The sequence below is a fragment of the Lichenostomus cassidix genome, chromosome 9, assembly GCF_008360975.1.
Source record: "Lichenostomus cassidix isolate B80296 chromosome 9, HeHo_3.0, whole genome shotgun sequence".
NCBI classification, from domain to species: domain Eukaryota; kingdom Metazoa; phylum Chordata; class Aves; order Passeriformes; family Meliphagidae; genus Lichenostomus; species Lichenostomus cassidix.
In genome coordinates, this window is record NC_139490.1 from 12,136,863 (window position 1) to 12,149,640 (window position 12,778).

General features: G+C 43.3%; 1 protein-coding gene across 9 annotated transcripts in view; it reads left to right on the forward strand.

Moving 5' to 3' along the window:
• Positions 1–6,841: 6,841 nt before the first annotated feature.
• Positions 6,842–12,778, forward strand: part of DLG1 (discs large MAGUK scaffold protein 1) — a 143,804-nt gene continuing 137,867 nt past the window's right edge. For 5 of the 9 annotated variants that reach the window (XM_085069462.1, XM_085069463.1, XM_085069465.1 and 2 more), the window contains exons 1-2: positions 6,842–7,019; positions 7,282–7,413. In XM_085069462.1, coding sequence (XP_084925588.1) covers positions 7,001–7,019; positions 7,282–7,413 — 151 coding nt within the window. In that variant the 5' untranslated portion in view covers positions 6,842–7,000. The remainder of the gene's footprint in view (positions 7,020–7,281; positions 7,414–12,778) is intronic. The other 4 variants (XM_085069464.1, XM_085069467.1, XM_085069468.1 and 1 more) reach the window with 1 other exon arrangement.

Sequence of the window (12,778 nt, forward strand, 5' to 3'; positions counted from 1 at the left end):
TGGGTGAGCTCAAAAGGTAGGTGTTAGCATAGGAAGAAGGAATTTTAAACAAGTTTAGCTGTCTGTCACTCCAGGAGAGAGAGGTTACTATAAGAGCTCCACATGCTCAGTGTGCTCCTGCAATGTTTAGAAATACTCTAGTGTGAAGCAGAACGTCTTAATATGTTGCAACAAAACTGTTTGGAGAGTGACTCTTAGCTTTGAAAACAAGGTACTTCCTCACAAACATGATTTTGATTCCTATAAAAATCACTGCCAAACTTTCTATTTTTCCCACTCACCTAATCTAGGTACACTTGTCTGTGGTCCCAAAATACAAAGACTTTTTATCTTTTCAGGTGCACATGATGGACAGTGTGGTGGTAGCAGAGTGTGTATCTCTCACCCTTGTGCAAGGCACATAAGGCTGAGCACAATCCCATGCTCTCTGCCACAAATACTGCATTGTTTGGGTTGGGGAAACAAAGGTGTCTTGGTGTGATATGCTGTGATGTCATTTTGCTGTGTGCTGCTGGATCCCGTGGTGCAGGCACACCATTTTCTGTACTCCAGGGGTGGTGAAAATCAGCTCAGAGAGTAAACTGAGCTATGGATAGCAGCTCTGTTTCATGGCATGCTGTGGACTGTGCCACAGAAATAAAGAAAAAGCACTTCCATGTTATTTACTCTATTTCCATAGTGTAAGAGTGGCTTCTGTCCTTTCCAGGAGAAGGTGCAACTCTGTAGTCTGTGTTGGAATCCCACAGTGAGGTTTAGTAGCCCTTTCTTGTGCTTTGTCTGAACTAGAGTACCTTGCTGGTTTTGGGGGCATTTGTTACATTTGCACAAGACGTGAAGGGTTTTAATTATTTTTAATAGATACTGTGTTAATTGATTATTGTCATCATACAAACATCCATGAATTTACTCTCTAAACACTCCCGTTAGCATTCAGTAAGGCAAACCCCAAAGCACCTGCTGCCTTCTTCCCAGGAAAACACTGCTCAAGAGCATCTAACTTGCTCTTTGAAGGTTTATTTCTTGCATCAGGTTTTCTCACAGACAAACTCACTTCATACAACACACCAACCTCTCTGCTTAATTTGACTGGGAAAGTTAAAATAGGCAGGTTATATAATGATGTTTATCTTTACATCAGGAAGTCAACTAAGAAGCTGTTAAGCTGATATTATATAACACAGCCCTGATTATAGAAAGTGTGGAGGAAGATGGTCTAGTTGATGCATGTCATATGGGCAGTAATTGTTAACGATTATAATTAATATTGTTTTGTATGCTTTTGTTTTTGATGTTTTGCAGCCTTCCAGAAGACGTTGGAGCATTAGCAGCCAGGCACTGAATTTTAATTGTTTATAAAAATTCTAATTGCTCTATTCTATACATTAGGTACATACATTTAAATAAAACATTCTAAATAATGAAATCGAATTCACATATTTCCTATAATGCTCTTGTTCCTGAGGTTGCTGGAGTAATAAAACTCACTCTTTTGTAGGATTGTGAACTGTTCCAAACCAGACAGAGAAACGTTATTACAAGAGCAAAAGAAAGATGAGATTACTTTATACACATGGCATACAATCCACAATTGAACAAGAGCTCAAACAACCTCAGCATACACAAACTACACAATGATAGGGGGGGGAAAAATGATTTCTTAGACAAAAAGAAGTCCAATTTTCTCTTACTCTCTCTGTAAACAGGAACATGTTCATCTACTAACCATGCCCAGCTGGACTCTCTAATGCTAAGAATAAAGACCTCCTTGTATTCTGATGGAGATCAAATTAACCTAAGACAAGTTTCAGTTATGAGGACAAACTGGATATACAGTCCAAAAATGAAAATTATGAAGATTGTATTACTGGGCAAACTGTCTTCTCTGTATAAAAAAAAAATTAAAATTAAATAAGCAGAGATGTGTAAGAGGATCCCATAAGAATTCCATTGAGTAGGCTAAATTAAATTGGTTGAACTGTGATTTTTAAAAATAAAACTTTGATTTTAAAAACTGAAGATCAGATCCTTCCCCACGTAATAGGCAGCAACCTACTTTACACACAAAAATGAAGATGATAGACAAAAGTGAGCTGGTATTTCAGCTGTTAATGGTATCTGTGACAGGCACGTGACTCACTGGGTTGTGTGACAGAGTAACTGCAGACTGTGTTGAAAAGAGTACTTTTAGTCTTTAGCGGCCTTATGAAAATTTGCTATACATAGTAGCTTTTGCAGGGAAAAAAACACGTTACCATTCAACGTTTTGATTCAAATAGAATGCTTCAACAAGTTGTTTGCATCTCTTATAACCCACAAAATTACAGATGCTGAAGAAAAGGTGCTCTTCTGAAAAGGGAGCTCCTGGAAGGTAAGGCTGTGGCACACAATCCAATCTTATCAGACATCAGAGAATCCAGATGAGTGGAGGCATAATGAACCAGCCAGCTTCACTCAGGCTTCATTCCTTGTTAGGCAGGGGAAATGAGGCTTCATTAGTCTCATTGCTTCCCCAGTTAGCTGTGAAGCATTGCACCGACTTTGCAGGGGAAGTGAAGTGAAAGCTTTTCTGCAGCTGTCAGAGATCTTTTCATGAGCAACAACTCCCAGTTCTGAATGAATAAGGAAAATCATCTGCTTTGTATACTACATGGTGGCTGCTAGTACTATATGGTGACTTGGGACACTAAATGTGACAAAATTAAGAAAGGGACAATTTTGTGTTTTCTTTCATTAGTAATCCAAATATTTAAAAAGTCTGGAGTTTTACTCATTCTTCAACAGTCAAAATTTCTTTTTACTAAAATTAATATTATAAATATATTATTCTAGAAATATTCCACCTTATGCACCAAGTGTCCAATTTGAAATGAACATGAACAGATGTACCTGTGTTTATTCAATCTATGCCACCTTCTGCTGTAATGGAGTTTGTCTCAGCTTGTTCTTACTGTATTTTTTTGGCCATACTAATGACTGTAAACTCTTGCAGTGCGCTGATGCCTGCTGTCCTTTCTTTCTTGGTGTTCTTGTGTTGATTGTCATTATGTGTGGATCTAGGGAATGTTTTTTGGGGTCTCCTATTCTGAGTTCATCATACCTCTCCAGTTACTGTGTGGGACACCAGCTGCAACACATCTACTGCCATTGCCAGTTTGAGAAGTCCATGTTGCTGTCAACTGGCTCCAGTGGGACTCATGGAGTTCACCAGCTAGCTGGCATGAAGTCAAATCCCTCCATGTCCTGTTGCCCTGTCTGTGGTTGAAGTGTGAGTGCCTCACAGCATAAGAAGCCTGACAGCATTTTTGTTCCCTGTGGTGTGGTGCAGGCTGATCAGGTGCTGTTTCTAAAGCAGAAAGAGCCATTTTTAAAGCGGCAGCTGGACTGCCTTGGGGAGTAGGAGCTGGTGTAGGATCAGGTACAAATCCGTGGCAGGGCTCACCACTATGATCACTTGCCAGAGCAGGCAGCTGCCAGCAAGCTCTGGCATAGTTTCTCAGAGTGGGAAAGCATCGTCTCTGCTTCACTGTAGTTTATAAAACTGGGTTTATTAGGCTCTGACACAGGGCTGCTTTTTCCCATGTACAAATGGCATGGGCTAGGATCAGCTGGCAGTTACACAAGGTTTTCCAGGAAACATATTTGTGCTGTGCTGGCTTTCCTGCTGCCAAAAGCTGCCTGGTCCTGTATCACACCCCTCCCTAAGCACCACGTCCTCAACAGGCAGAGCAGTACGTGTGCTGTAACAAGCTGCCTGTCCCTGCCAGAGGTTCATCCCAGAGCAGAACATCCCAGACACACTCCTGGCAACAGCTGCAAAAGAAAGAATTTTAATGGGGAGTTCTGAGGGCAGGGAGGAAGGGCCATTGGTCACATCCTCAGATGCTCCTAGGGCCAAGAGGAATGCAATGGCAATGGGTTGCTGCTTTGTATAATTGTCCTGGAGTTCTGTGCCAAGGGTCATTTTGGAGCAGAGCCAGGGTGTGTTAAGCACAGCGTAATGCTGACTTATATACGGACCACACCAGCCACAATTTAGTTTTTCTGCATGCTGCCTGTAATGGTTTGATTTAAATGGTATTGCTTAAGTTGTGGCTCAAATGATGCTCTGGTTCATACTAGTTTTCCCCACCTCCAAGGGAACTACACAATTTCCTGAAGGCTGGAGCCTGAAAAAGATGATGTGTAATACAGGACAGTTTTGCAACACTGACTCTTGCTGCAATGCTGCTAGTGAAAATGTCATTTTGGCCTTCATGGGATATTTTCTATGTGTACTATGATGTTTTCCATGGGATGTTTTCTATGTGTGGAATTTCAAACCCACTTTTCATACTGAAGTTTAATACTGTGCTTTCTGGTTCAATTGCTTTCAATCAGCAAATACACTCCTCAAACAGAAATAGAAGTGCTGGGAACCAACACTGCTCTCTGAGGTACAATAAGGCTCACCTAATTGCTTCCTGACTTGCTGATCCATCATCCTGACCCCCTCTTTGATGTGTTCTTTTTTTTTCCACCCCTAGAGCATTAGAAACTAGTGAGAAATGCTGTCTCAGGGTGTTATATATGGGATTATTTCTCTATCCCCAGCACAGTGACCATAAGTAATGGGATTATCTCTTATTTAAAATAAAAAAGACTTGAAAACATCAAATCCTGTATATGAAGAAGTAGTTTCTTTATGATTGTTCCTTTAATTGTAAAAAAATATTCTTTTTTTGCTATATAATAGTACATTTATATCAGTCAGCAAAATCAACCTAAATGTTGCAGATGTCTCCTTTCTGCTAGCTAAATTTAGATTGTTCTTCCTCTCCTTCTGTATATATATTCTTCTGACATCAAGAGGACTATTGCCCCTTTAAAGTGCATTTATTGCTGTTGTAAACACTGAAAACTGATGAGGCCAGATGAAGGAGGCTTCTGCCAAAGTCCCTTCATAGCCTGCTTTCATTTCAAAATACCTAAACTGGTACCAGTTTGTGCCAAAATTCTGAAATGTGAAAATACAACTAGAAAAGAAGAAAATGGGCAATGTGTGTCAGTTAGCACTAAATGTATGTTCCACTTTCTCCAATGAGATGTGTGAACACTCACAGTACATAGCTGTGGGAGGAGGAGAAACTCGTGGCACAAATCAAAGAGCAAAACATAGGAGTACTGGGGAGGGAGAAGAGAGGCCTTTTCTAGACCTGGGTTAGATTTGTCACAGTGTAAGTTTCCTTCAAGACTAGGTTTTTGCCAGACAGAAATCTAGTTCTGATTTTTAGACTTGAAATTTGCAAGAGTTGCCCAGGAGATTATTTCCAGTTTCTTTGGATAAGCTCTTGAACATTTTTAATTGTGCTTTAATCCAAAAAGTGTAAATGGAGATGCAAACTTGGATTAAAAAAAAAACCAAAAAACCCAAACAAAACCCCCCCCAAAAAAAAACCCAAACAAAAAAACCAAACAAACACACATCAGCAGTATTTGCTTTGAACTTTGAAGTCTCTTTCTGGCTCTCATATGTGCACACAAACAGGGTTTGAAGTGTATCAGATCAGAGGCTCTGGCTGACTGTCCATCTGATTGAGAAATAAGTTAACATTCCCTCTCAGTACAAGTTACCCCTACATTCAGCAGCTTTAATATACATTTCCTTTTAATGAGCATAAAGAATATGCTGCAAAGACCATTTAGCTCACATGTTTCTATCCAAGGCACCAATTTCTATGCTCTGTCACCTCTTCACTATCTTGAAATAAAGCAAACTGCTTTGCCTTTGAAGGCAACTCCTTACCATTTCCATGCCAGTTTTGAGAAAGTAACTATCGTGTTTCTGACCTGTCTCTGATGTCAGCCTATACAGCCCATTTCTTAAACTTTCCAAGAAGCAAGGCTTTTCATGCTTCCTCCCATAATGTCCTTATGCTAACCTTACATCCTCTGTCAACTGCAGCAAAGCTATTTCTTTATCCTGCTTCAAGCGAGTCCTTCCCCATCCTGCTCTTCACCAGGCTGACTGAAGGAGAAAACCCCAGCAACAGGTGGCTGTCAGAGCTCCGTGTACAGGTTACTGTGTATGCCGGTGAGGTCTGAGGGTTATCTCTGTCCTGCTGCCTGTCCCTTGCCCCCCTGCCCCGTAGCGCGGCTCAGGGCTCCCCGCAGCCAGGCTCAGCCCCACCCGCGCCTTCTCCCCGCAGGAGCGGCCCGTGCCCGCCACTCCAACACCAGCGCTGGCTCCGTGCTGCCCAGAAGCTCCCGGAGTTAACGGGGGACAAGCGACACCGCAGCTACCGGCGCACACCTGGAGCTGTCCCGCCCTCCCGCAGCCCACGCCGGGCACCGACAGCGGCGCGCCCGGGACGGCAGCGCCGATCAGTGCCGGGGCCGCTCAGGGCGCGTATCGCCGGGGGCCCGTTGCCGTTGCGCTCCCGTTCCCGTGCGGTGCCCGTCCGGCGCTGTCCGGCTGTCCGGCTGCCCGGTGTCCGGCGGCGCGGGCCGGGCGGGCCGGGCGGGGCGGGGCGGCCCCTTTAAGGCGGGGAGCGCTCACCTGCCTCCTCCCCCGCCCGCCGCCAAGGTGCCGGCCCCGCGCCGGGCCCTGATTGGGCGCCCGCCGGGCCCGGTCACGTGGGGGGGGCGCGCTCCCCCAGCCTCCAGGCCGCCATTTTGGCTGGAAAGTTTGGAATTTCCGAGCGGTGCGGGCGGGAGGCGGCGGGAGCGCCCCAGCCCTGCCCGTCCCGGCCCCGGCCCGCCGCGCCGCCTGCACCGCGCTGTCCCGCCCGGCCCGCTCCGGCCCGGCCCGGCCCGGCTCGCCCCGTGTGGCGCCGAGGCGGCGCGGCGGGAGCCCCGCGCGGAGCCGCTCGCTCGCCGGGCGGCGGGGTCTGTCCGGCGGGGCGGCCGCCGCCCCCCCGCGCCCGGCCGGCAGGGGGCGCCGCCCCCCGCGCCGCCCCGGGCCGCGCTCCGAGTTCGCGCGGCGGAGCGGCGGGACAGCCCCGGGCGGGGGGCGCGGGGCGCGATGCCCGTCAGGAAGCAAGGTGAGCGCCGCGCCCCGGGGCCGCCGGAGCCGCCGGCTGACAGCTGCCGCCGCGGCGGGACGGGCGGGGGGGGCGGCTGGCGGGAGCCGCCGGGCTGCGGGCGGTGCAGCGCGCCGAGAGCACCGTCCCGCCCGCGCTCTGCCGGCCGCGAACAAAGAGCTGCCCGCCGGGCTGGGGCGGTCCTGGCCGCGGGGGCTTGTTGCATGCCCGGTGCTCCTGCCCGGTGCGCCCGGTCAGCCGTGTGTCTGGTCTCCGCTTGCAGATACCCAGCGAGCCCTGCGCCTCCTGGAGGAATACCGCTCCAAGCTGAGCCAGGCGGAGGACCGGCAGCTGCGGAACTCCATCGAGCGTGTCATCAGCATCTTCCAAAGCAACCTTTTCCAGGCGTTGATAGGTAAGGGCTGACTTCTTTCAGTTTGTGCGCAATCCGGTCTGTTCTTGCTGATGCTGTCACTTGTGGTATTAAGAGCAAAAGGTGTTTTGCCCTTAAGTTAGAAGCCATGTGCTTCTTGTTGTGTTTTTGTTTTGCATAGTAACACACGTGTTGTTACATATCAACAGTTCACTTGTTACACGTACTTTCTTCATTTGAGGCTTTTAACTGGTCCGAACTGCTTAAAACTGTGGAATAGTTTTTAATTCTGTGACATGTTATCCTAGATTTCTTTAGATGGTTTTTCTATGCATCTTTGTTCACCTGAAGAATTTCTAAGGCGGGTGGGGTATTTTTGTAAAAGGTTAGTGAATGAATTGCAATGTTTTTAATCTAAGGAATCAGGCAATTCTTGCTGAAGAGTGTCTAAAAACATCACAGAGTGTATAACTGAAGTGCAAATTTAACATAAAGTAAACAAGAAGAAACCTTTAATGCTTCAGGGAGTACTACAGTCATCTCTTCTCCTTTCTTGCATATTAAAGTGTAGTGAAAGCACTACTAATTCTCAGTTTACAGTCCTTATAGTGCTTCACTTAAAAGGTTCCCATAAGTTCTTAGAAGCACTTGCATGTAATTTTGAATTTCCTGCCTGTCTGTTTGGAAAAAAAGCCAGAGCGTAAATAGAACTTGCAGAATCCCATCTTTATTTGGAAACTTCTGCAGGAAAGCAATGAGAAGTGGTTTCTTCTTGATTGATTGTCACTATCTGTATGACAGCTAATATTAGTTTACCCTCAAGAATAAAGTTGGTTCTGCATCCTTGTCTTTTAACAGTAACCAGTGTCTGAATTGGGCTAATGACAAACATTGTAGCTATATTTGTTACTTACTTCATGGTTACTGTCCTAGGGATGCACATCTTCCTTCACAGGGCTGCAGCCTCTTCGAATCTGTGTTGTGCTGAAAGCACAGGGACAGGCAAAACATAAACATACATTGCTGCTGAATGCTTCCCTCTGGAGCATTTATTTTGTCTTGTGCAGATTTTCAGAAGACGGTAATTGTGCTGGGTTTTTTTCTTACCATGCAAGTTCATGAAGGGTAATTGTGAAAATAGGTCAGTTACAGGAATATTTTCCTTTTAGGAACTCTGCATTTCTCTTCACTACACAGTTGATGCTAATCAACTCCATGATGAAGAGCTAAACATAATCCTTGTGAGACATGTGTGAACAGGATTCACTGATTGGCAGATCCGAATGTTGAAGTCTTGTGTCAAATGTTTAATGTACAGCATCTGCACGTTTTTATTTTCCTTCAGAAAATTTCAATGTTGACTGCCATTTTTTTTATTCTGGGTGTGTGTATGTGGGAGGGCTTTTTATTTTAAAACTCTTGAAGGTCCATGCAGTACTCTGTTTTCTCCCTTGCATTGAAAAAGATACCAATCAATTAGCCTTTGATACTCAAACCTGCACGATGTAGTTAGTTCGTATATCCACATATGAAGCTTCATGGTTTATAACTGTACACCTAGTGGTAGTAGTAAACTTGAAAGGGCAGGCAGCCTCATGTGTGCTGGCTTTGTTCTGCAAGAGCAGAAAACAGCAGTGTGGTGTTGCCTGGGTGGGCTGTGTGGGCTGTTTTCTGGACTTGTAAGAAGCTGCACATTGCAACCACAGGACCATAGTTGTAGTTGAATTCAGTTCATCTGTGTGTGCACAGCAGGTGCTTCTTGGGCATGTTGCATTAGCTTTGCATGTCCTGGGTCCCTGTATGATTGTTTATTAGATTGCATACTTGTGTTCCCAAAACCATCTGGCAGAAGGCTGGTCCTTGCCAAGCAATTTATGCTGTCAGCTTGGGTCTTTCTCCTTTACCCTGTTCCTTTCTGTGGAAGTACCTCAGGGGGGTTGTTGTTCCTGGCAGGCTGCTCCTGGCTATTGTTTTCCTGGAAATCCCTTCTTTTATGGTGTGATTGCTGCATGATGGGGTTTAAGAGTGGGGAGACTCTCTGGAAAAGCTGTGATCTAGAGGATGGCTGCAGTTCCTGGCAGGACCTTGAGGCTGCTCCTGCCTGTCTTGTTTCCATGAAGAGCAGGTTGGATGAAGCACTCGGTTGTGCTGGGGGTTAGGCTTACCTGGAATACTCCATTGCTCATTGCTTTATGGCTGAATTTAAAGTATGCCTTTTATAGATGTTGTGATGTGTTCCCAACTGAAATAGCCAGTGCTGTTCTGGCAGCAAGTTTCTGGCTCAACTATACCAAGTTATTTCTCTTATAGATACTTCTTCCAGAAATTGTGCTACTTATAGTTTCTGGTTTGGGTGGTTTTTTTTTTTTTTTTAATAAAACAATACTAAAAAAATCCCCACCAAACTTCACCCATTTATTTTATGCTTTTTCTGCCAAGTTACTGCACTATATCCAAGAGTTGCCTGCCCATAGTTGGTAGATTTGTGAAGGTTGTAGTCAGGATCTGCTGTCAACTTCATGTATTTTTTTTAGTATAATTTTTGACTTGGTAATCAAATGCTGTTCTTTCAAGCAATAAATAGCATTATGCACAGAAATACATCTTTGGGCTTATAATGGAGGAAATTAAATATTCCTGAAAACCACAGATTTTAACAGTGTTTAATGTTTTTAGATATTAAAAGGTTTTAGAAACTAAAGATGTTTTAGAAATGAAAGGGGTTTTTTTCATAATTTCTATTTGGATGCTGACAACTAAGTAGGATTAATTTTTCATTTGAGCCTTTTTTTATGTTGTCCTCTCCTTTTAGTATTCTCAATAAAATTTTACTTCAGCAATCTACAAGCTTGACCTTGTTCTTGAATTAGGGCTTTAAATTAGTTGAATTAGACCAGTAACTAGTCAGTGTGAAGAACAGTGTCACCACATCGACATTGCAACAGTGTTACATTTTTAGTGAGGTAACTGTAAGAACTTCAAATCTGTAACAAAACTGGTAACCAAATATGACCTTAAAACAGTCTGTGAAAAAGCCCATTTTTATATTTTCTGTCTTCTGGAATGTGGTATTTTCCACTGCTTCAACCAGCTATGTGTAATAATGCCTAGTACTTTAATTAAATGAATACCAAGGGCCTGTAATTAAAATCAACTTGAGAATAGTGTCAGTTTCTAGTCAATTTCCTTTTGTACGGGCTCAGAAATGTGTGCTATCTTTTCTAGATTTTGATTTCATGTTTTCAGTTAAAATGGCTTGTTACTGATATTCTGATCATTGGTGAGCCAATTTATTAGGAGACCAAAGGAAAATATCCATATATAGAACCATGGGGTAGACTTGTTTTCACTTTGGTAAAGTATTTGATATTTTTCTTCAAATAGTGAAATAATAGTTCTGTGGGTGAGTTCTGTTCTTAGCTTAGGCACTCTTTTACCTCTTCAGAAGCTCCAGGTTCTTCAAAAGGTACACATATATTTATCTTCTTAGAAATATAGGACGAAAAACACTTGCATGCAAAACTAACACTTCTGAGAGAAAAATATGTGAAGCAGACTTCTGTTTATACACATTATATTTTTAATTAATCTGCTTTTAAAGCGTGTTGTGCTGAGATTTACCATATTAAAATAGACTTCTAAAATCAAAAATATTGCAGCTATAGCTAGAAACATGAGGTAGTTTGCTACTTTAAAAGCATTCATTTTCCTGCCAATAACTAACTCCATGTGCACTGGTGTCAGAAAAAGGGAATTCCAGAAGAGTCTCTACATACACTGCCAATGCAGTTGGCTGTGCTACTCTTCTTGCCTAAAGTGGGGTATTACATATATATAGATATATGTATTTAATTGTGTACCTATGTGTATACAGGCTTTTCAGTATAAAATGGCAAATCTGACTGGGGAAGGTTCAATGTGTTGAATTTCAAATGTGTAAGAAATTTCATTGTTTCACTTAGAGTCCTTTTGCATGAGGACTGGCTTTGAGAATTGTGCTTATGCACTGGCTCTTCCTAGCACTAAGCATCCAGAGTAGGAAATTTTGAATTTAAAAATGTAGTTGCTTTGGTAAGCCTTACTAAACCAAAGAACAGCTTCCCCATAGTATGCATGAAAGTGTAGTTTGGATGAGCTTTATAAATTGAACAGAACATATTACAAATGCTGTTAACACATTTTTACACCCCAGAAAAGGAAGTCCTGTTTCTGAAAATTGTGAAAAAGATTGATGATTTCATAAAGTATACTCTTTGTTCAGGTGTTTCAGCAATGTGATTGGAACTGAAAATTCTAGGAATATAAAACATAGTCTGCAGATTTCTCATCTCTGTCCACATTGGCTTTCTGAACTAAATTAGGAAAACAACCCTAGACTGTAGACTGGATTGGGTCAGCACTCCTCCAAGTTGGTCTGCTTTGGGGTGGACTGACCACATTCCTGCTACCTGATGTGTGGCCTCAGCTTGAGCTGTGTGTGGCAGCTCTGGAGCTCTTCTTGCTCCTTCTCACTTAGCCACCTTGGGAATATTTCCTATACTTGCTGGCTAACGTGAAATCAAGCACAGTTAAACACAAGCTCCTCTCCTGACCTGAAACCAAAAGTACTTGCTCTTGGGAAACCTCAGTATCCACTTCTATTTCAGCAGTATAATTAATAAAGCATATGCTGTGATGACGCAGTTAACTCTGGAATCAGCTTGGGCCTTCCCATTTTCAAAGGTTGCTGAAGCCTTAGTGCACATTCTTTCAGTCTCAGTTGAATAATATTTACATTAAGAATCAGGGAATTCTTGACAATAAGTTGAGGATCTTGTTAGGTAGTCAGTGAATATTGCTGGGGTTTATTATTATTACATTTTTATTAGAGGAAGGTTTAGGGAGAATTGGATCTTCTGTAACATTGGATAGTACTGAAATTGTTGCAGGTGCTAAATAGGTTATTTTCACATTGAAATCTTGTCCATGCTGCATTTTTGTGACTTTACCCCCAGACTGCATCTTCTGTGATACAATAGCTTTGCTCATATTTGAGGCTGAAGCATCCATGCAATATAATCCTTGCAACTTTGAGGTGTTCATCGACTTTCTGCACAAGTTTTCTAAGGCTGTACTGTGGTTGTGTTTGCTATGGCCTCCTTTGAATAAACAAAGTTGGTTAGTTTTAGAGAAATTTGACTTAGGGTTGAGTTTACAAAGGTAGTTAAGTACTTGATTACTCTCATCCAGATGGAGGGAGGATAAACATTTTAGTGGTGTCCAGATGATTGGAAGGTTAATTCAGTCGTTGTTAGTATGTTTCTGCCATGCAGTTTGTCTGAATGCTCCAGTCTTTGGAAGAGCTTCATGTTTTCCTCTTCAAGGAACTTACTAAGTGATATAGTCTCATTGCCCCTCTTTTTAAAAA